We start from the raw sequence: 25567 nt of genomic DNA, 5'->3' as shown, positions 1-25567 counted from the left end.
GTTAAATAGCATAATTATATTTCTGATAAAAACACAAATCTCGTTTAAACGTGTTTTAATATTTTACAAATGTATGTTTCATTATGTGATAAATATGAATTAGTTTTATTTTAAACAGATATTAAACGTGTAGATAATGAAGGCCTAGTATTTTTGTTTACTAAAACTAATTACTTACTATATACTATATTACCACTATACAGGCTTGGCCACTCAAAAAGTCGACCCTGTTTGACGTCAATGACAAAAATAACGTCTGTCATTTGTCAACCCCCTTCCCGTCAGTACCACAAATTCTCAATTTTAAATAAGGAATAGAATCCGTCATTTTATCATATTAACCCTGTTCTTGTGAAAAAGTATCAAACTATTAACAGTGATACATATCTTAAAAACCAAATGTAACACCGATGTTTGCTAGTGTTAATGACAAATATTTTTAGTTATTTAAATTGCCGTTATTGGGCTGGTTAAAATCCTAGAGTTTTCACGAAACACATACCCAACATCCATTGAAATTAATCGTATGGACAGGAATGTATTCGGGCAATCGTATTGGTGGGCCATTCTTTTTGTAACAAAATTTGAACAGAGAAGCATATCTAGAATTATTAGAGGAACCATTTTGAAAATGATAACAGATACTTAGATAATTTGTTTTTTCAAAAAGATGGCGCAGCTCAGCATACACGTAAGATGATACATTAATGAACGATTTCCTAGGCAATGGATTAAACAAAGAGGTTTTATTGAACAGCCAGGAAGATCCACCGATTTAACTCCCCTAGACTTTTTCCTATAAGTTATTTAAAAAGCAAGATTTATAATAAAATTCCTGTTTCATTAAAAGAACTATGACGACGAATATCGCATGAATTTAATGTAGTAACCACTAAAATTATTCAAAATGTTCGTCGTAATTTCGAACAACGACTTTATAATTGTATGGACGTTGGTGGGTATCGTTTTGACCATTTAATTAAATAAATACAGCTGATGAGTAAACAGTCTTCAACTACGAATTTATTAATTTAAAATTTAGTTCTAAATTTTATTTACGTTACATTTAATAAAGTTTACTATTAATGTTTTAATGTATTTTTTGAGGTGATGGGGAAAACTTGTCACTAGCAAAACATAAACGTTAGATTTAATTTTTAATAGGTCTAATACTTTGAACAAACTCAAAATGTTATATGTGTCAAAAATTTCATATATAAAAACTATTCTCCGTTCATAAATTGTTGAGAGCACGAAATGTGCCTCAAACTCATAAAACGGTCGTAAACCATAGGCGTTCCTGAGGTGTTTATTCATTAAATAATAATATAATATTTTTTAATACTGTTATATATAATATTAATATTATTTTAATACTAATATATTTAGCAAAAAAACAATTAAAACTTTCACGGCTAATGTTATGTAATTATATTATATTAATAAAAATAAGAATTTAACCATTAACAATTTTGTAAATAAGAATACCTTATCTCTTTGGATATTTCAATACTAATCTTCGCGTTTAATCACTTTACTAGAAAACCTGGAATTCATATCCGAAGGTACTATTCGTTGCAAGATAATTAGGATGGAATTCGCCAGATTTTTAATAATATAATGGGTATGCTTTGGCCACGTGCCTCGTTTGTTCAGTTTATATTCGAAACTTAACTTAAAAGGGTGAAGTTATTACGAACGAAAACAATTTTTTTGTTTAGTACGTTTTTGATCTCATGTAATTTACGGTTGAGTGAGTGATTTTTTATTCCATATACCTACGAACATATACGTACCTTTCGCTCGTGCTCGTTTTGTTGGATTGTTTGTGATGGCTTCATCATCAACATCATCAAGTTTTACACCGGTACTGTTGCGTACAGTCAGTAAGTCTGTCTATTCACCAAGAGAGAAGACTATTGTCCTGAATGTTCACGATGCTCTGGTTTCTCAGAATCCCACAAACACTGTTCGCAACATAGTCGAAAGTTGTGCCAACATGACTGGCGTAGGAGAGTCAACTATATATAGGTTCCTATCAGAAAGAAAAAAACACGGTATAGCTAACCCAAACACAAACGAACACTTAAAGAGAGGGAAAAAGCCTACTGAAATTGATGAATTTGCCAAAAATGGTATTCGAAGGAAAATTCATGGATTTTTTTTCAAAAAAGAAATACCAAACCTAAACAAAATTTTACAAGAAGTTAGAGACGACCCAGATTTGCCTCATATCGGACGAACTAAATTGTGGCAAGTTTTAAAAGAATTAAATTTCCGGTGGGAGAAATCAGACCGAAAATCACTTTTGATTGACCGGGAGGAGATAATATGTTGGAGAAGAAATTATCTAAGATCCATACGAAAATTCCGGGCTGAAGGAAGGCCCATCTTCTACCAGGATGAAACGTGGGTAAACTCAGGTCATACTCTAAAAAAAATTTGGTCAGATAAAAATATATTAAGATCCAGGCAAGCCTTTATGGAAGGTTGGTCTACTGGTATCTCCCCACCTTCTGGTAAAGGCAGTAGATTAATAATTTCTCACATTGGCAGTGAACAAGGATTTGTTAAGCATGGTTTGTTGGAATTTCAGTCCAAAAGCACAAAAGACTATCACGAGGAGATGACAGCTGATGTTTTCGAAGAGTATTTTGAGCAGATGATTGAACACATACCACCAAATTCAATTATAGTATTAGATAATGCACCTTATCATTCACGACTAGTAGAAAGACTTCCAACGACTGCGTGGAAGAAACAGGATATTCTTGACTGGCTGCGGAATAAGTATCTGCCTTACGAAGATGGAATGGTAAAAGCAGAACTTCTAAAAATTGCCCGGCAACACAAATCTAAGTTCAAGGAATACGTAGTTGACAAAATGGCGGAAAGGCGAAACATTACAGTCCTTAGACTTCCACCCTACCACTGCGAAATAAATCCAATTGAACTCATTTGGGCACAAATGAAAAGTTATGTGGCTAGAAAAAATACGTTATATAAAATACAAGCTGTACGTGAATTGTTATATGAGTCTTTACAACATATTACAGAACAAAACTGGAAAGATGCAGTAAGGCATGTAATAGAAGAAGAACAAAAAATGTGGGATCTTGATAACATAATTGATGCGACCGTAGAGACACAACCGCTAATTATTAACCCTCAAGATGACTCGGATTCCGAAGTTGATCCTATTTATTTTGAATTTGAATAGTTTTCTAATCGTAATTATATAAGGTAAGTAATAATAGTTGTAATCGTAAGGTATTAAAGGGGAAAGGCGCAAAATGTCGCCTGTCAAAATGTTCAATGTGTTTTAAATGTATCCATATTTTTTTCAAATCCTGAGAAAACTAAACAGCATTTTTGAAAAATTTAAAGGCAGAATGAAATATTTTTTAGAATAAATAAAAAGTTTCTTTTGCATGCAATATTTTCAATTAAAAATTATACTATATTTTCTCTTTTGTTTTCACCCCTGTTACATAACATATTAAAATAAACATTGTAGAAGTTTTCAGGGACTTTCTGCCCTGAGTAATAATGTAATCTTTCATTCTGCGTTTAAATTTTTCAAAAATATTTATTAGTTTTCTCCGGATTCGAAAATAATGGATACATTTAAAACACATTGGGAATTTTGCCAGGCGACATTTGGCGCCTTTTTCCTTAATTAAATAAATGTATCTTTTACAAAATGGCAAGAAACTTTTTATTTTTGAATAAAATAAATAAGTTTTATTAAAAAATACAATTTACATAAGTACAATTTAAAAAATATATTTATTTAGTTCAAATAAATGTTTCAATCATATACTCTACGACACTGGTCGTTCATCTCTAACCATTCAAAATACCCCCGTAATAGGATTATAAGGTATTGTATTCCTTCAGATATAAGGTGGTGTAGAACACCGGGGGATTTTATCTTCTCCTCCTGAAGTGTTGCTCACTGCCTGTTGGGGCAATACCTTCGATCTGGTTCTAATTATAATAATTAATTAAAATGTTACATTAAGTTGGCGATCACACTTCTCGGATTACACTTTAAAAACACTTACAACTTAAAAAACTTTATTTTGCTTTAGTTAAACATTCTGTGGTGAAAAAATGAGCGAATTATTTTTAATTAATCAAATATGACAGTGACAGTGACTGATGTTTTTTTCTAATAAAATTGAGAAGAGAGTACGTGATAATCTCGCAATTATGTGCAAAGAATATATGCAATATCTATCGTGCATTCTCGGGTACAACTCGACTTAAAACTAAAAGTAGTTGTTTATTTTGAAGAAAAAGGGTGTTCGTCATTTGGATCATAATTTTAGGTTGCGCTACGCAACAGGTGGGTTAGTCGAAAACGTTTAGGTTGGTTTTTACTATTATATCGTATTACCTATCCTCTCTGTATTTCAGTTTTATAATTAGGGTTAAACTTGTAGTGAGCTATCAACAAATTGTGAACCGACTAATTTGTAACTAATAAAATTAATTGAAATATAAGGAGACGGAACAGTTTGGTAATACTGGAATAATAATTGGAATAAAAATCGATCTGTTTTGGCATTTTTACAAAATCCAATGGATATTAAGAAATATCAGTGTAAACTCTTTTGAATGGCCAACGCTGTATATTACATTATAGTAAACCTGTTAAAAGTAATCACTTAATACATGTGCACTCCGGCCAAGTCTTTTTTAATTAGTTTTCTTGAACGGAAGAGAAAATTGAGAAAACGCTTTTCCTTTTAATTATTTATACTTATCGGTTAACTTCGTTGAGTAAATGCTGTTTTATTTTAAGTTTCTACAAAATGTCGTAAACGTATAAATATTGTTGTATATCTAAAAGTAAAAATTAAAGTATAAATGAAATAAAAACTATACTACTGTGCAAAAAGTATATAACATTGTACCCAACGCAGATCCTAGATGTTTGAACTTTAAACTTAGCAGTTAGAGATACGAATGAAAATAGTACCAATACATCATCTAGAGAAAACTAGAGACAAATTTCATGTAAAATCACCAGAGAAGTGTATCAAAGGAGGTTGTAGTCGCACATACAACTGAAACAAACAAATAACATCAGAGATATAAATGAGATCTGGGAAAAAATTAAAAATAACCTTGAGAAGGCCGTGATCGGTGGTTCAGGAAACTGTATAGTCATAGTCAATAAAAAAGATAACAAAAAACATTGTTTAGAAATTAAATAAAAGAGAAATGTGAAGAAAAATGAAAAAATGAGAGGCCTACCTAAAGTATAAAACATCAAATACTCTAACATCCAGAGAAGAATGCAGAAGAGTAAACAATAAAAAAAAGCCGATAAAAATAAACATGCAGAGTAGTTTAAAAAAGCATGGAAAGCCATTTTTACGACACAAAAAACCAAATATGCCAGTAAACAAATGGGAAAGATACTTAAAGAAACTATTTAAACGAACGGAAAATAATAATAAACATAAAAATGTGCCTGAATTAAAACACAAAATTGAAATCAATCGGCAGGATGTTGAGATAGCCATAAATTCGCTAAAAATTAGGAAGTCAACGGAAGAAAACGGAAAGACTAATGAGCACCTGAAATATGGAGGAGAATGTAAAACCATAAAGATGATAAAACTTGGGACAAAAGATGTCCCTAAAATCTTATTACAATGTAAGATGCCAGACACATGGAGAAATAGCATAATGGTATTATGTTCAAAAAATGAGGCAAAGCAGACCCCACCAAGTATAGGGGTAAAAATCTACTGAACACCGCACTCAAGCTTGTTACAAAACTCTTAACAAGAAAACTCAGTAATTAACACTATCAGACGAACAACAAGGATCCAGATCCGAAACAAGTATCCGAGCGTAGACAGAAACAATAATGTAACGAACACATTAGCAGAAGGGCAGAAGGAAAGATAGTAAGAATACCACGAGACAAATCACTAAATAGTCGAAGAAGTGGTGGACGATAAAAGAAGAGATGGTGTGATAATTTAAACAATATAGGTGGCTAATATCGAAGAAGAAACAGATCTTAGAAGCTTATATATAAGAAGGAAGAAGAAGGAAGAGCTACTAATGCTAACATCAAACTCTCAATAGCTCTTGTAAATACTCCTACAATACTTTAAGTTGTTAAGAATAGATTTTTGTGCCCAAGAGTGCATGAAAAACAGCCCAGAACATTCAGCAAAGAGTTCCTTAAGCCAGAGTTTCCCAAACTTATCTAAACCGCGACCCCTTTTTTGCTAAAAAATTTGTTCGCGACCCCCAATTTCCCCCACTCATTTATTCAATATTATTTGACAGAAATAGCGTGCCTAATTTACAATTATCTGATGGTTTCTCAAATTTAATTTTACTTTACTGTTTAAGTTTAAATCAAAAACAATTATTTTATTTTAATACAATTATTTTAATTATTGCGATCTGTCCCACTAGTAATTAGTAGTAGGTACTTCTGCCAGAATAGCATTAACAATAAAAATAAATAATAAGAAGTCGACTGCACATTGTACATACGACATGCGACATATTAGCTTGTGTCTACATCGCAAAACTCTTCCATGATAATCGCGAAAGCGCTCGCTACTAGATGGCACTCTGGAACGTTCTCGTAGCCTCGTTTTGGCTTTATATAAGAGGCGATGCGCAACGAAACCTCACTTCGAATCCAAACAGCCTATGGTGGCCAACGTGGTGTTGAGTAATGAGTAAATATTTTACGACTTACGTATTCCCGTTTACGTATTTACGTCTACGATCAATTATAAATTATGGATAAGTTTTTAAAAAGAAGTGCAGAACCATCTACGTCTGAAAGTGGCAGTAGCAGCAATAAAAAGAAAAACAGATTCTACATTGATGAATATCTTAAATATGGTTTTACCGTTATTTCCAATAAACCACAATGTGTTATTTGTGGACAAGTCTTGTCAAAAGAAAGCATGAAGCCATCAAAGTTACTTCGACATTTAAATAGCAAATATCCAGATAAAAAAGACAAGCCCGTAGAATTCTTTGAAAGAAAGCTGAACGTCCTTCACAAACAGCAAGACAGTTTTCCCTTGGCAACCACTACTAATGAAAAAGCATTATTAGCAAGTTATAAAGTTGCTTATCGTGTTGCCAGAACTAGTAATCCGCACACAATTGCTGAAAATCTGATTTTTCCAGCAGCTGTTGAAATGGTACATATAATGTGTGGGGAAAGAGAGGCTGCAAAATTAAATACAATACCTCTGTCAAATAATACTATCCAAAGAAGAATTAGTGATATGGCAGAAGATATTCAAGCGCAAGTTGTGGAAAATCTTAATAAATGCACGTACTTCTCTCTTCAAATGGACGAATCCACAGATATATCTAACTGTGCCCAATTCATTACGTTTGTAAGATATGATACAAATAATGGCATTCAAGAAGATATTTTATTTTGTTCCCCATTGGAGACCAATACCACTGGAAAATGTTTACTCGACACTTTTGTGAAACGTACAAGTAAATATGATATTGACTGGGGTAAATGTATTGCTATATGCACAGATGGCGCTAAAGCTATGACAGAACATAAATCTGGTCTTGTCGTCAAATTACAAGAAATAATGCCAAATGGAGACATTGTTTTTTACATCGAAAAGCTCTTGCGTCCAAAGCTTTAGCTCCTGAAATGGACTGTGTTATGAAAACCATCATTAAAGTTGTAAATTCCATTAAAGGAAAAGCTTTGCAGACCCGTATTTTTAGAAAAATTTGCGAATACATGGGTGCTTTATTTGAAAATCTTCTCTATCACACCGAAGTAAGGTGGCTTTCAAGGGACAACGTCTTAAAAAGAGTATTTCACTTAAGAGCAGAGCTTTTAATGCATTTGAAAGATGAGAAGTCCCCATATGAAAATCAATTTTCCGATCCTATATGGCTTCTGAAACTAGGTTTCCTTGCTGATATTTTCGAGCAATTAAATATTTTGAACAGTAATTTACAAGGTCGCGACATTAATATAATTACAGCCACAGATAAAATTAAGACGTTTGTAAGAAAAATCGATTTATGGTCGACCTCACTTGGCAAAAAACAACTCGATTAATTCCAGTGCCTTCAGGAAATTATGCAAAATGTATCCAATTAGAGTGCTACAAATTTTGAACAAGTTTTTGCTGACATGCATGTTACTTTGCTCAATTTAAAACAACAGCTCTGTGATTATTTCCCCGAAGAAATTCAAAACAGTTACGACAGTTGCAGATGGATACTAAATCCGTTTTTAGCCGATTCCTTTCAGCATGTTGAAATACCAATAAACATGAAAGAAAAACTTATTGAAATATCAAGTGATGGAATGTTGAAGCTCCAATTTTTTTCCAGAACTCGGACCAATTTTGGACCGAAAAGATGCTGGAATACCCCCAGTTGGCGAGTGAAGCTGTAAAATGTTTGGTTTCATTTGTAACATCATATTTGTGTGAGTTAAGTTTCTCGTCTATGACTGCCATTAAAACAAGAGTTAGAAATCGTCTCGTACTTGAAAATGATATAATTGTGCGTGTCTCAAATACACAGCCTAGATTTGAAAGATTAGTTTCACAGAAATAGGCGCATAGCTCTCATTAAGATTATAATATTTGACTTTGTTTTACTCTTTTATTTTTACGGACTTTAATATTTAGTTTTATATTTCGTCTGATAATTAATTGTTAATTTCTGTTTACGGCGTTGTTAAAATAAAAATACATGATCTAACAAAGTGGTGCTTTTGTCTTATTTTGGAAATGTTCGGCGACCCCCCCTAGTACCTCATGGCGACCCCCCAGGGGGTCGCGACCCCCCACTTTGGGAAACACTGCCTTAAGCAACTGGCAGTAGGCAACAAAGTAACATTGCCGTAGGTGCCGGGGCATAAAGAAATTGTTGGTTAAATGATTGCTGGTAGTCTTGCTAAAGAAAGAGCCAATACCTGTTTTATCGGACCAGGATCCCTTTGTGGTGTACCAAAAATCCGCATATAGAAGGATGTCCAAAAAGGGATAAGGAACTTATAGCCTACTAAGAAATCATTTTATGCCAAAGGCAAGCAAAAAGGTTACCTTCTACTGGCTTCGCAAAAATACTCTTAGTACTTTAGAAAATTGAACTCAGGATAATCACAGTTGATTTCCTTGGACACTACTGATTTAGCTATCAAATTCTGCAAAAATACAGAGGAAACCACCGAATATATTGTCTGATACTGCAGGATAATAGTTCACTGCCAACTCCATTAATACCTTGAACAGATCTTTTTAGAAATTAAACAAGGTAACAAAATTTCTTTTCGAAACGGGCAATAGGCTTTATTATAATTCTAGATCAGTTGAACTGACAAAATAACACAAAAGATATTTCAGATTACAGTGAAGAACGATACATAAGGCTAATTAATGCCTTTGAACTCTATAATCTACAAAAGTTAAAAGGAAGGGATGCTTCTGAAGATTATGAAAAATGTAATAGACATGGCTATGATAAAAATATATGTGGGAGACGAATAATGAAGACAGTGCAAACCGCAATATCTTTAAATGTAAAAATTATAAAAATAAAATTGTATATATAATATTTACATATTTACCTTAACTGTTGATAACCGACTAGCATCAATAAGACCTGATACGTTTAACGTTACTGTCTCTTTAGATTGTAAGATAAGTATAAGCAAGAGCCGACGGTTTTCTTTGTTCCATTGATACCAAGGACAAGCTAAGTTGACAGCTATATAGAAATTTTCAAACTAAAAATAAACAGACACAAGTACAAATACAGATATACATATATATGGTTTTTATTTTAATATCACAAAATTTGTTTAAGTACCACAATGGCGTTGATAGAAATACGATTTCATTTCGAGCTTTTGACTATTCGGGTGTGCCAAAAGAAGCGCGACGGTCGAATATGTCAAGAAATTTATATTGGATAGAAAGACTGAAAAATAAGTTTAGAATATTTTTCAAAAATTTATACAATGACACCAAACATAACCCCCACACTCACCTCCTGGGTATGGGTGAGGGACAACTTTAAAATCTTAAATGGGAACTCCCATTTTTTATTGCAGATTTGGAATAACTTTTATTTGAAACATTTTTTAGAATTGTTTATTCATCGCACTATAATCGGAAAAATACGATTTATCCTGATACCCTGAAAACTATGGAAATAGTCTAGTGTTTCGAGATATGTCACTGTTAAATGAAAATCCAAAAAAACAGTTTTTTTTTGTATTTCATATTTTTAATATTTTCTAAATATACTACTTTCCAAAATTAACGCACCACCTAAAATGGACCATGATTTTAAAACTATATTTCTTCTGAACCCTTAATTGATTTTCCATGATTTATTTTTCACATTGTAGGTATATTTCTAGTTAATGACCGTATTAATGTTTTTTAAGAAATGTCAACGTTTTACTTATATACAGGGTGTAAAAGTAAAGTTGTGTTTTTTCATCTAATTTTGCAACACCCGGTGGAATGTATTAGAAACAAACGCTACATGTTATGAATATTTTAAGATCGCTTCATTCTTTCTTCACATTTTGGTAAAAAAGTCATTACGATACGTTTATTATCAAAAAAGAAAAGTATGTTCAAAGCATTGCGTGATTTTTTACTCTCCAAAATTAACGCCCGACCTCAACTCTACCATAATTATTAAGCTATTTTTCTTGTGTATCCTTAATTGGATTTCAATAAATTTTTTTGCTCATTGCAGACCTCTTTCTAAGTAATTACCATATTATTGTTTTCTGGGAAGTGTCAACATTTCACCTAGATATGGGGTGTAAAAATAAATTTGATTTTTCATCTTATTTTGCAACACCCTGTGGAATTTACTTAAATGCTACATCTTAATCTTAATACTTTAAAAAAGTTTAATTTTTTTCAACATTTTCGTAAAAAAATCATAGATATCTTTATTATCAAAAAAGAAAAGTACGTTCAAAGCGTAACGTGACTTTATTGAATTGTAAAAATTCAACATTCAATTTCAAGAAATCTGAGCCAAGATGAATGTGTTCAGGCAATTACTTTAGCTGATGTAGGCTTAAGATATCATGAAATAGGCTTGAGGTTAGGGGTATTTCATACTACAATATCACAAGTCATTCAACGTTTTCGAGAAACAAACGACCATACGAAATGGCGTGGATAAAGAAGAGAAAAACTTACAACACCACGACAAGATCAGTTTATCAGGCTTCGTGCTATAAGAGAACGTTTTCTCACAATGAGACATTCACAAATACAAGTGACAAATCTTCATAATATTCAAATGAGTAGAAACACTATATAAAGGCGTCTCGCTGAACAAGATCTGCAAATAAGGATACCAGTCAGAGCTTTAAACGTAAATCATTGTAGAAGTAGATTGCAATTTGCTAGAGAGCACCTTGACTGAAATGTTGATGACTGGAAGTACGTGTTGTTCACTGCTGAACCATGGTATTGCTTATATAGCTCAGTATGAGAGTTAATCGACGGCCAAGAGAACGCTAGCCACAGTGTAATATACGACCTATTACTTTATTCAATGGTGGATCTGTAATGGTTTGGGGAGGAATATCTCTTACAGCGCAAACGGACCTTGTTGCTTTACGAAGATATTTCTTAACAGGTGAAAGGTATATTAGACATTTTGCCTAACCATGTAGTTTCATTTGCTCCTTACATAGAAAATAATTTTTTTTTAATGAAAATTTGTGTCTCATGTCTCTTTTGACGATATAGAAGTTATGGTGAGAGAGGTTTGGGATGCAATTGATCAAGACCAAATACGCTGCTTGATTTTAAGTATGCCTCGCCGCTGTGAAGAAGTAATTAGATGTAGAGGTGGAAATACTCGTTATTAAGTGTTTTTGGGAAAGGGCAATTGTTAAAGAATATTTAGGTTATATTTTCTTTATTTATATTAAATGTCAATAAAGTTTATGTAAGTAATGTTTTCTGTATAATCTTTGATAAAACAGATATCGAGATAATTTTTTCACGAAAATCTTAAGAAAGAACAAATTTATCTCAAAATAATAATAAGATGTAGCGTTTATTTCTAATAAATTCCACAGGGTGTTGCAAAAAACGATGAAAAAACACAACTTTATTTTTACACCCCGTATACGGGTAAAACGTTGATATTTTTCAGAAAACATTAATACATTGATTTACTAAGAATAGACCTATAATATGGAAAAAACATCATCAAAATCTAATCATTCATTCAGAAGAAAAATAGCTTCAAACTTTTGGTACATTTAAGGTGGTGCGTTAATTTTGGGCATTAGTATATATCGAATAACACCAAAAACGACTCCTCACCAATACCGCCTGGGGGTGGAGCGGGGGAAACTTTGAAATCTGAAATAGGAACTTCCATTTTTTATTGCAGATTGGGATTATACGTAAAAAACTGTATTCAGTACCATAATAATTAAAAATATGTTTTTATTTGCATAAAAATTAATTTGCAGACTTCTGATCTGTATTTGTTTTTCTGCGATTACAGCATTACAATAAATTTTTTCTGCAGCCGTCCCGAAAATAAAACTTTCGGTATGATTTTTTAAATTGATAGTACCATTTTACACTACTCGTACCAAAAGTAGCTACTTTCGGGACTAATTTTTTCACTTTCGGGACACTTTTGGGTAGCTAGGTAACTTCTTTGACAATAACATCAACTTTGTATTTTATTATGACAACGAAATTTAAGATTCGTGTGTTTTCGCTCAGTTTTTCGTTTTTTAATTCCAAGAAATGGAAATCAGCAGTGAAAGTGAAGCCGAAATGATTCCAGATGAGATTATGCAAACTGCTAAAGCCGCTATTTATGACTTATTGCCGGTAAAGTCAAGAAAAAGGTATGAATTGGTCTACGGTTTATTTCAAAAATGTAACAATGATAAAAATGTAATATCTTGAAGGCATCAAGCCTTTGGAGCAGTTACTCGATGTTTAAGTCCACACTTAACATTAAAAATAATATAGATATAAGCCGATATCCAAAAGTTATTGCTTTCCTTAAAAGAAAATCCAAGGGGTACAAACCAAAAAATCGAAAGTATTGAATAAAGACGAAATAGATAAATTTTTATCAGAAGCTGAAGATAAGATCTACTTAATGACAAACGTTATATAATTAAATCTAATTTCTCTTTTTTTATTATTTTTTTTTGTAAATTTTAGGTTGCTTTGGCAAGCGCTTGTCGTCGTGAGGAGCTTTGCAAAATGAATTTAGATAATATAGAAGATAACTATGTTAGTAATTAAAATTCCTAATTCTAAAACGAACATGGAAAGAACCTTTGTCGTTATTGGAGAAAATAACATTTCTTTATACAGAAAATATTTGTCATTACATCAAGCAAACACACCGCATCGTAGATTATTTGTATATTACAAAAACGGAAGGTGTACTATACAACCTATTGGTATTCACACTTTTGGAAAAATCGCCTGCACTATTGCTGAATTTCTTAAATTACCGCATCCCAAAGAATACCTACTTTACTGACTGATAGTGGTGGTACTATAACCAACTTGAAAAGACACGGAGGATGAAAATTAACTAATGTAGCAGAGGGATACGTAGGAAATTCTTTAAGAAATAAAATTCACATAGCTTCACAGTACAGGTACTGATTCAAAGATGCAGGGACGTTAACTGCGACGTATATGCGTGCTTGATCGACTATGAAAAGGCATTTGACAGAGTTCAACATCAAAAGATGATAAACATTTTAAAAGAAGCAGACCTGGATGACAAAGACCTCAGAATAATTTCAGAACTCTACTGGAATCAGACCGCATACATGAAAATTAACGGAGAAGAAACAGATCACATTAAAATATTACGTAAAGTTAGACAGGGATGTATCCTATCGCCGTTGATATTTAATATGTACTCAGAGAAAATTTTTAACGAGGCTCTTTACGGAATAGACGAAGGCATCCTTCTAAATGGTGAAAGAGTAAACAATGTTAGATATGCCGACGACACCATGGTGATAGCAGATAGTTTAGAGGGGCTTCAGAGGCTAATGGACAGAATAAACGACTACAGTCAACAGTACGGACTAAACATTAATACCCACAAAACGAAACAAATGATTATCAGCAAGGAGAATATAAATGGGGCTCATCTATACATTAATGGGACGCAGATAAAGCGAGTAAAACAGTATTGCTACCTGGGAACTATTATAAACGAACAGTGCAGCAATGTACAGGAAATAAAATGCCGCATAGGAAAGGCAAGAACGGTCTTTAACAAAATGAGCGGAATCTTCAAAAGTCACAACATATCCCTAGATACAAAAATGAGACATTTGAGATGCTATGTTTTCTCTGTGTTGTTGTACGGGGCGGAGGCATGGACGCTTACAGACACCACTATTAAAAAACTTAAAGCATTTGAGATGTGGCTTTATAGAAGAATGCTGAGAATATCATGGACAGCAAGGATCACGAACAAGGAAGTTCTAGAAAAAATGAAGAAGGAACTAGAGATTGTGTTTACGATCAAACGCATAAAATTGCAATATCTGGTACACGTTATGAGAAATCAGCACCGTTACTCCCTGCTGCAGTCTATATTGCAAGGTAAAGTCAAAGGTAAGCAAGGACCCGGTAGAAGGAGAATATCATGGGTGCGGAATTTAAGAACATGGTTTAAGAAAAACTCAACGGAGCTGTTTCGCGCCGCAGCGAGCAAGGTCATGATTGCCAATATAATTTCCAACACCCAAAACGGATAGGAACCAGAAGAAGAAGAAGCTTCACAAATTGAAAATGGCCGCAACCAAGTTCATATCTCAAAAAATAGTAAAAGTACTGACACGTCTAACACTAATTTCAATCCTGCCAGTTCTGTTAATATTCCTAACAATATCAATGTAAATAATTATTATAATTGTGTTATTAATATTCATAAGTAGATTTTTCTAACGTTGAATTCACGAGAGTAACTTTAAAGTGTTTAATAAAAGTTCATAAGTAAAATTTATCCATATATTCATTTTAACATACAAAACGGCTGCAGAAAAAATATTGTACGTAACAAGATTCCAAAGTAATTTTACGAGACTCGCACGATTCCAGAACTCGCCTACGGCTCGCCCTGGAAACTTCCTACTCGTCTCGTAAAATATCACTTTCGAATCTTGTTACGTAAATTACTGATGAATTACTTTCTGGTTCATATAGCTGTTTGGTTATTTTCTTCCAAAAAAATATTTTAAAGTGTGTCACTGTTATATTATTGATTAATTAATTAAAATATAATTATAGTACTTGATTACCTTTATCTTAATGTTCTCTCCAGTTTCATTAAATACAAAATGATATATTATTACTATTCCATATATGCCAATACATATATCAGGAATATCTTTTAAGTCTTTTAACTGAAAGCGGAAACATAATTATTACAAACAAATAATAAATGTATAAATAGTCAACTAAAATGTTACATTTTTTATGCCTTCTTAAAGGAGGCAATTTTATTTTTTTGATGTGTTGGGTTGGTAAGTACAAGCTTAAGTCCACTATGGTGAGGACGCCACCCTTGTCACCCGGTCGCCATCTTGGAAAATTATCTACAACTTTATTTCTATTAGTTTAAATCGTAAAATGAAAAATAAAAAAGTTATAAACAAAAATAACTAAAAATTTTGGAACAAATTTTCTTTTGGGTCCTATAACTTTTTTTCTGGTAACTTTACAATAAAATGACTTCAAAACAATATCATAGAGGGTTTTTGATAGAATAATGTTCTCTACAAATTTGTTTAATTTCATTAATTTCTCTGGATTTTACAGAGCTCTGAAATTGGTCGGGTTATTGAATACTCGTCATCTTCAAATAAGGCGTGCAAAGGGTTTTCGCGCTGTATCTCGTCAATTAACAACCCTGCAGAAAATTTTAGTAAACTTTATTTGTAGCAAATTAAATTGTCTACAAATTTATTTCTATTGCTTTTAATGGTAAAATGGAAAGTTATTGAAAATATTAATCCAAAATTTTTGAACTAATTTTCTTTTCGGCCTTAACTTTTTTTCTACTTATTTTACAATAAAATTATTTCAAAACCTATTCGAGAGATTTACAACGAATCATTTTCACTATAAATTTGTATAATTTTATTAATTTTTCTGTGTTTTACAGGGTCCGAAATTAATCGGGTGCTTGATTACTTGTAAGAATACGATAAAAACGAACCATTAGATTTAGTTTTCTATTACATATATTTTTTATTTGAATTATTTTAAATCAATTTTTTATTTTTTTTAACATTCCTATGATATTAATATTTTATAATTTATTATCGACCTATTCCGCCACCACAAAACTTACCCTAGCTCGTGTGCTTACGTCGCATAAAAAAGCACCAATGGACAGAGATAAAGTTTAATAAGAGCACCGTACCAATATAATAATTCCATGATAAATTTCTTGGTAATAAAAAGAACAAAACAAACCTAATAGACCTTCTCAAAACTGCTCTATCAGAAATGGGTTTAGTGTCGACCAGGATGAATCTGAAGCAAATGCAGTCATCATCCGTTCTGTGTTTGCTGAATTCCAAGTCTATGATTCTGTGGCTGTCATAGCAGATGACATTGGTATTCTTGTCTTGCTCACGGCATTAGGAAGGGAGTCCAATGTTATGTGTCCAATTTTTTTAAACCTTCAAAAAGTTGTAAGTCGCATAAATTATAATGTTCTTCAAGTTTTAGATATGGCGACGTTATTGCAGAGAATTTGCTGTTTTTTTATGCTTTTTTAGGATGCGACACAATACTAGTAGCTAAGAAGATCGACAAACTAAATAAGATTAAAATTTGACAGAAACAATCTGAGTTAGATACCACTTAAAAAAACGCGCCTCCAGACTTTACCTCATAGGTGGTTGGGAAAAAGTTCGATAATAAACTAATAATACCATACAAAAGTTAATAAAATAATAAATTATAAGAATAAAAAAATATATAATAAAAAACTAAGCCTAATGGTTTGTTTTATTGTATTCTTATGACTATTAAAGAACCCCGTCAACTTCGGAGTGTTGTAAAACCCAGATAAATTAATGAAATTAAGCACATTTGCAATGAAAATTATTCGTTAAAACCCCTTTTTAATATTGCTCTGATGTCTTTTTATTGTAAAATAACCAGAAAAAAAGTTTCAACGCTTAAAAAAAATTTAAGTGTTTACGTTATTTTTGCTTATAACTTTTTTATTTTCCATTTTACTATTAAAAGTGATATCCGTTGAAATACTGGGCAAAAACAAGTCAGAAAAAAAAATCATTGGTTTGATCATGACTGCGAAATGGCCACAAATAGAAAGAACGCAACATATCAAAAAACCATTGACGCAGGTTGTACACGGAGAAAAAAAGAAGAGTATAGACGTCTTAGAAGAGAGGAAAAACGTATCCATCGACGTAAGAAGAGGGAATACGAACAGAACACTCTCAGTGAGATACAAAGTTTATTCGATAAAAATGAAACGAGGAAATACTACAAATCCTTAAATACTAGCCGTCGAGAATTTAAATCACGATTAAAAATTTGTAAAGACACTAACGGTGAAATTCGACATGATAAAAACTCAGTTCTTAACAGATGGGCACAACATTTCAGCGAACATCTAAATATAAACGATATTAAAGGAGAGTACAACATAAAAAATGGACAAAATATACAACGTCAACTACACAGTGAAGACCTAACAAGAGAAGAAGTGTCAAATGCGATCCTAAAACTCAAGGACAATAAAGCCCCAGGAATCGATGAAATCTGTTCGGAAATGTATAAAGAAGGTGGTGATCAACTTCTTGCAGCAATCCATAAACTAATAGTACTTATATGGCAGAATGAATGGGTACCAGAAGAGTGGCTGAAGGGAATAATATGTCCGTTGCATAAAATGGGTGATCAACTGGAGTGTAAGAACTATAGAGGCATTACTCTGTTAGCATCTGCGTATAAAATCTTCGGCAATGTATTATTTGAAAGACTTAAACATTTTACAAAGGATATTGTCGGTCAATATCAATGCAAATATACTGCTGTAAAGTCAACTACACATCAAATCAAAGCACATAAGCAGATTCTAGAAAAGTCACTAAAATATAATATAGAAACACACCATCTCTTCATTGACTTCAAAGCAGCCTATGACAGTGTGAAAAGAACTGCATTATATAATGCAATGATACACTTTGGGATCCCACCTAAGTTAGTTAAGTTGACCCAACTAACAATGCAAAACGTAAGCTCATGCGTTAGAATTGAAGGAGAAACGTCTACGTTCTTTGACATTAATAATGGTCTAAGACAGAGGAACGCGTTGGCGTGTCTGCTCTTTAATATTGCCTTGGAAAAGGCAATCAGATAATTAAATATTAGAATGAATGGAACTATTTTTAATAGATCGACGCAAATTCTCGCATTCGCTGACGATATAGTTATAGTAGGTAGAAGTATAAGAGACATGGTACAGTGTTTCACAAGGCTTGCGGACGCAGCAAGTGAATTAGGACTTGTGGTAAACGAGGAAAAAACCAAATATATGTTGGTTTCTAAAAACCCTCGAAATACAGAGAATTCAAATTAACAACCTTATCTTTGAGCAAGTCAAAGAATTTACATATCTTGGATCGCTAGTAAACGCAACAAACACGACAAGCGACGAAATAAAAAAAAACGCATAGCAATAGCAAACAGAACTGTTCACGGCCTCCAGAAACATTTAAAAAATAAAAATATAAAACGTGCAGTAAAGCTTAATATATACAGGACCTTAATAAGACCAATTTTGATATATGGGGCTAAAATGTGGATCTTATCTCAAAATGATAAAAGACTTCTTGGTATTTTTGAGAGAAAACTTCTTAGTAAGATTTTTGTAGCCGTAAATGAAAATGGGCTATGGCGTCGAAGATACAACTTTGAACTATATCAGTTAAGTATACACCGATCCAGATATTGTGAAATTCGTTAAAGTGCAGAGACTTATATGTGCTGGACACATTGCTAGGATGTCAGATCACGAATACACGAACAGATTAACATTTTCAAAACCAGAGTTGCCAGGAATCTACAGGAGTGGCGACTTCTTTGTGAGTAGGCCAAGATCCACAACGGATTGTCAAGCCACTTATGATGACGATTAAAAGTGATAAAAATAAGTTGTAGACAATTTGATTTGCTACAAATAATGTTTAATAAAATTTTCTGCAGTGTTGCTAGTTTACAAGATACAGCGCGGAAATCCAAATATGACCCTAACTTCGTAGCGCTGTAAATCTAGAAAAATTAAATGAAATCAAACAAATTTGCAGTAAAAATTACTCTCTAGAAAATTTGTTCAACAATTTTTATTTATTTTTGTATATAACTTTTTTATTTTCAGTTTTACAATAAAAAAATAATCAAAATAAAATTGTAGAAAATTTAATTTGCTACAAATAATGTTTTATAAAATTTTCTGTATGATACAGCGCAACCGTTTTTTCAAGATGGCTGCTGGGGACAACAAAAAATTAAATTGCTTCCTCTCAAAAATGTAATCTTAATGTAACTTTTCAATGGACTAAAAATATTAAATATGAGTTACTTACTGTAATATCTAAAACAAAGTTGGATAACACTAATGTACTAAAAATAATATAACCACATATAATCCAATGGAAATAATGGTTTGCTAATTTTGTAAGCCTGAAAATATTAATAAAAATATTAGCATTGGAAGGACATTCATATACTAACATATCATTCATAATTAATGTCATGAAAACATTGCATCATCTAGACAAAAACACCATAACTCTTCTTTAAATATTTTATGTGTTTTAACAAAATTTCACTTTCTACTAAAGTAAATCAGTCACAAAATCGATGAAACCCACTCAGACGCAACAAAATAAACTACAGTTGCACCCACTCTAACGCAACATCCTAAAAGTCAGATACATAACAGTTCCACAATGCTTTATCGATGTGATTAAATTTTTATGGCCAATTTCGAGCCTTGAGCGTTATTCTCTTTCAATATTCATATTATTATTTTTATTGGGAATAAGCCAGTTAAGTTAAGTTTAAAATAATTTTATTTTTGATGTTTCAATTTCCACTTCGGAAATCGTTCTCAAAATCGTTTTCTATTTTGAAAAACGGAACCAAATGTTCCGTTTTGTAGATCTTGGTAATGGTCCCCTTAATTCGATTGAGGTGACTGTGGTATGCTGAGGATTTTCTATTATGAATTGTTGCATTTTTCCTGCTGATTGTACCTATCTGTAATGTTTTATACTTAAGGCACTTCCTACAGACCTTAACATAGTCTGCAATTTGTTTAAACATTTTATTAATAGTCTCCTCAATTTCTAAGTGGTGTTTTGTAGTCGAGTCGTGATTCCCCTTCAAAAGTTTCTTCCTTTTATACCCTGGTAGGCATAACTTTCATGAATTGTTAAATTCTGGGTCTGCTAAATTTCGGCTACTCCAATCCAAATATGTTTATAGAGTCGGCCGCCTAATATTTGTAAATCAGAAGATCTGTCTGAGTATCGGAGGACATCTCCGAATAAATTATCGTATCATTTGCACGATTCTAGTGCTGGTGCTAATAATTCTAGCTCTGATTCTTCGCTACGGGTTTCTTGTGGTTTCCGGGAGAAAGCATCTGCTACCCTGTTGAGGACTCCCTTTTTGTATATTACCTCAAAGTCGTACTGTTGTAGTTCTTAACTCCATCTAGCTAATCGATCGAGGAATTTTTGAGGTTATTGTGATCTAAATGCTCTTGGAGTGTCTTCGATATTACCACCTATTATCTAAGTAGGCGAGTGCGAACTCTATATCAGGAGATATTACTTTAGCCAATAGGCGTTGAAAAGTTGCTCCAGAGGAAGAAAGGCCAAATAGAATTCTTCTAAATTGAAAGTGGCATTTTCCGGTTACGCGTAATTCTGTTAGTGGGTGGCTTGTGTTTTCCAGAGGTATTTGGAAATTACTTTGTTTTAAATCAAGGGTTAAAATGAAATTTGCTTCGTTGTGTCTATATAGAATTGATATCTATATATATATTGACTTATTAAACTGTTTGTTCGGGTTGTCGTTGTCTTCTGAGATTATTTCTCGACGTTTCGCCAACACTAGGGATTGGCATCTTCTGGAGATGTTACTCTGGAGATGGAAATGTCAGTTTCAGCTTACAAGCGAAGCAGTAACATCTCCAGAAGATGCCAACCCCTAGTGCTGGCGAAACGTCGAGAACTAATCTCAGAAGACAACGGCCTAACAGCCCGAACAAACAGTTTAGCAAGTTAGGCTATGGCCGTGACAGCCTAACGCATTTGATCAGTTCGTTGAAAGTCGATACAAAATCTTTATGAGTCTTTTTTTCTAACTAATACACTCGATGAACTCCAACCACTTATAGAGGGTTCGATAGTTCCTACTTTTAACATCTTCTCCACTTCTTGGTCGATGACTTGTAACATTGCGAGGTTGTGCCGTCTATACAGGGTCGCATCTCTTCTTCAATTTTTTATCTTGTTTCATGGGTTCAAGTTGGTGGTTCCTGTTACTTTCTCGAATTGCCTTAGTTCTTTTCTTAGGAATCTTTCTATCTCCGTACTTTGGGTAGTATTCTTCAAAGCGTTAGAGGTTTTTTCTCGAAGCTGCGTATGTTGTGTAGTCATATCTCGAATAAACTTAAGTTAGATAGAATTTTTGCCAAGAAATTCGACTCCAAACATAGCGTCTTCTATTACTCCGGGCATTATTATGAATCTTTAAAAACATTTCTATTATTGCTCATTTTCTATTATTTTAAGGATATCAATAGGCAGTTGATCTCGCCCCGAGCTATTTCCGTTTCTGGTGTTCTTTAGTTCATACAATATTTCTTCCTTTTTAATTTCTATACTTGTTTCTATGTCCTCGAAAAATATGTCTTGTAGGTTTCCTCTTTCGTCGTCGAAGAGCTCTTCCATATATTCTTTCCATCGTTTTAGCTTTTCGTCATTCGTTATCCTAGTATTTCCATTTTTTAACCTTTTTAAGTAGGTTGAATAGGTCATATTTGCTCTGAAGATCTTCTACCTCTTTACATTTTTCCTCATAGTAAGTTTGTTTTGCCTTTCTTATCATTTTTCTGATTTCATTGTTAATGATTTTGTAATTGTGACTGCCTTTGATCTTGGCTTGTGTTCTTTGGTCTATCCTGTCGAGTATTTCGTCAGTCATCCAGTTGCCTCTATTTCTTATCGGTTTCTTGAATATCTCTTTGCATGGAACGAGGAGGCAGGTTTTTAATGTTGCCCATTGTTCGTTTATCTACTAGGTGTTAGTATCTAATTTATCAAAGTTTTCGTATATTTTCTGTTGGAGTTTGTTTTTATATCAGCTTCGTTCATTTTTCTAACATCTAATTTTAGAGTTCTTTGGGGTTTTCTAATACGTTTAAGCTTAAGCGTGACATTAGCGATTGGCGAGTTATGGTCTGATGTGACATCTGGTCCTGAATATGTTTTAACTGATTTGATGGTGTTACGATATCTTTCTTTAATCATTATATAATCGATTTGGTTTCTTATTACTTTTTTCGGTTTATCTGCTGGTGAGCGCCGTGTATATAACCATCTCATAGGTAATTTAAAGAACGTGTTTGTGATTATTAGACTTTGTTCTTGTTAGAATTGTATTAGATGATCTCCTCTATCGTTATGTTCCCCTAGTCCTTGCTCTCCCATTATTGTTCCAGCTCTTTCCTTGCCGACTTTTGCATTGAAATCGCCCATAACTACCGTGATTTCCCTATCCTTTGTCATTTCCAGTGCTTCTTCAATTTGTTGGTAAATTGTTTCTACTTCATCTTCTGTTGCATTCGTCTTTGACGCATACACTTGGATCAAAATTAGTTTCTAGCCCTGCCCTGCAAAATTTACTGTTAAATTTTCAATGAACAGGAACAATGAACAAATCAAGAAAAATATTTAAAAGTTCTCCATTTCTATACCCTAGCTAAAAATAATGATCAAGCAAGCGAGACAATCGAATTTAAGGACTGCGAAACTGTTGTTAAAATTTATTTTCCTTAGATATGGAAACTCAACACAAAACAGAAAATCTGGTTGTCATTTGAGTCGTCCACCTATATACGAATACTCGATATCTCGTGTTCAGCGCATAATATAAAAATTCGTTATATATTTTTCGGCATATTTATGACAAAAAATAACGAACTATGTGTGACAACTAAGGAGCAGAAATTGTAGTACCGCAGTCATATTCAGAGGCGAGTGCTATTACGTTTTGCGCCCGACAATTAAGGGAAGAGTAGAAGGGCAATAATATAATCAGTGGATCATAGGCCAAATTCACATCATACAAATCTATGTAAAAGGCTTAGAAATCAGCCAGCTCTGGTTTGGTTTTAGAGTTTTCATAATATACACAAATAATACTTACTTTTTTACACCATAATGATATGAAACTAACATCTTCAGTTCGTTTTCTATAACTTTTTGATAAACAGGATCATTAAGATACTCCACGACATTCATGCCCTTCACAAATCCTGTTATCTTAAGCATATTCACGGCTTCAGTTAGTCTTTCTAGCTGAAAATCCAAGTGTCTAACAACATACATGTATATTAATCCGACGGAGTTGGTTATATAGAAACAATAAGGTGAAATAAAAATTTCTATAACAATCAATTTCAATATCTTGTGGTCCAGTAAATAATTACTAACCATATCTGGTATAAAAGGTTGTGTCTCAATTGCATACACAAAATGCAAATGAACTAAAATTGTTCCTATCGTATATATGACAGCTGCAGTCGTCAGAACGTCACTTCTCTTCTTTATCTTTCGCTGCAATTTGTCGCTTGTTCTGTATCCAAATCTAGCATGTAGGACAGATAATTGCTTGGTTATTTGTAGGAGCTTGCCATAACTCCGATTAAAAGTAAAAGTATTGATTAGGTTCTAAAAAATAAGTCATTAGTAAATATTATTTATATTGATAATATTTAATGTTTTAGAGGAAGAAAATAAATATGTTTTTTTACGAAGTAAAATCTAATATAGCAAGTAATTATTTTTATATAGGGTGTCCAGAAATTCTCCTGACAAACGGAAACCGGATATTCCTCAGATAATTTTAAGATGATTTAACCCAATTCACCTAGTCCGAAAATATTTCCTAAGGGAAGCTCTTTGAAGATGGCGCCTTGTAAGTAGTTTTTTTATAACTCCAGAACTTTATAGAAAATCTAATAGTGGAGTATCACAAATGCTTAAAAGTTACAGACAAAAAAGTTATGCGTTAAAATACCGGTTAATCTACCCAAAACGGACGCCAAAATGGTGACCATTCTCTCTCCTGTTGCCGACAAGAATGTAGCGTAGAATAATGTTTAAATAATTTTAAACTGTTTGTTCTTGTTTTAGTGTAGTGTTATGTACAATTTATGTTTAATTTCATGTTTATCACATTCTGCGCTTGCTGGATATCCCAAATTTGACGAAATGCCCCTGATAATGCTGTAGAAAGCAAAAGTACTTGGGCAAGATTTGATTATTAAAATTGTGCTCGATATTTGCCTTTAATTTTTCAAAGTTCATTTATTCGAGCATTCAACCTTATATCAAATTAAAGATTTTTTCTTATCTTGCTGTTTTCGGAGGAACAAATTAATTTGACATCTTTTTGAACGCTATTTTAAAGCTTTTTCAATGTTTTAAAACATCAAATATTAAGATTTTATTTCAACTACATAGCTTCTTAGTGATAAGTAAAAAATAAAAAATCTTCACTTTTTGCAACTAATTGTTAATCAATAAAAAACAACGCAGAAGTTTTTGCAAAAAACACAGAGGTTTTCTTGCTGTAGGGAAATTTGTCAGATACTTGGATCATTTAAAGTCTTTAACATGTTTTTATTTATTTCACTAAGCTAATATGAATGTGTAAATTTTTAGGATAATACATTTTCATTTACGTTTCATACATTTTCAAATCACTACAATGATCTTGGCAAAATAAAAAGTTGAAAATCTAATACTTACATAAGAAGCTATTGCGTATATAGCTCCAAAATTGATAATTTCGCTACGCCTTGGATCATAAGGAATTGCACTTAGAAAAATAATTCCATATAGACCGTAAACATACAACACGAAGTTTGTTAATTTTTGACCAAAAGGTGACCCAATTAGAAATGTAGATAATATAAAAACAATTTGTAATGAATCATCTGAAACAAAAAAAAATTGATTTATACATTGTTGTTATTATTATTTACTTAAGCCAATGCCTAATTTATATATCACTGAGGTTCTAAAATGATAATACATATCTGATAACTGTGTGTGCACGACATGTAACAAAATCAAGACAGGGAAAATAACATTCTTGCGATGATTTGCAGAACATACTAATTTAACTACTACCGTACTACCGAATAAAGTATATAAAATTAGGAGCATGTAGCTTTT

General features: G+C 32.6%; 1 protein-coding gene across 1 annotated transcript; it reads right to left on the bottom strand.

The window, feature by feature from the left end:
* Positions 1-4250: 4250 nt before the first annotated feature.
* On the bottom strand, positions 4251-23783 carry LOC140433272 (uncharacterized). The gene is made up of 5 exons (XM_072521303.1): positions 23532-23783; positions 19676-19772; positions 15347-15451; positions 9620-9778; positions 4251-4851 (listed from the first exon to the last, which is right to left on the bottom strand). The coding sequence occupies exons 1-5, from the start codon at positions 23711-23713 to the stop codon at positions 4801-4803; spliced, it is 594 nt and encodes a 197-aa protein (XP_072377404.1). The 5' UTR covers positions 23714-23783; the 3' UTR covers positions 4251-4800.
* Positions 23784-25567: the final 1784 nt, after the last annotated feature.

Source organism: Diabrotica undecimpunctata, chromosome 2, assembly GCF_040954645.1.
Source record: "Diabrotica undecimpunctata isolate CICGRU chromosome 2, icDiaUnde3, whole genome shotgun sequence".
NCBI lineage: Eukaryota > Metazoa > Arthropoda > Insecta > Coleoptera > Chrysomelidae > Diabrotica > Diabrotica undecimpunctata.
This window is presented reverse-complemented; position numbering and strand designations above follow the sequence as displayed.

What these genes read in the sequence shown, in the direction of transcription:
- LOC140433272 (XM_072521303.1), bottom strand. Translation starts at nt 23,713, where the DNA reads ATGTATGTTGTTAGACACTTGGATTTTCAGCTAGAAAGACTAACTGAA. An exon ending in ACTTTGTTTTAGATATTACA is followed by an intron (nt 15,452 to 19,675) that starts GTAAGTAACTCA and finishes TTCCGCTTTCAG; the next exon opens with TTAAAAGACTTAAAAGATAT. An exon ending in GTCGGTTATCAACAGTTAAG is followed by an intron (nt 4,852 to 9,619) that starts GTAAATATGTAA and finishes TTTTACTTTTAG; the next exon opens with ATATACAACAATATTTATAC.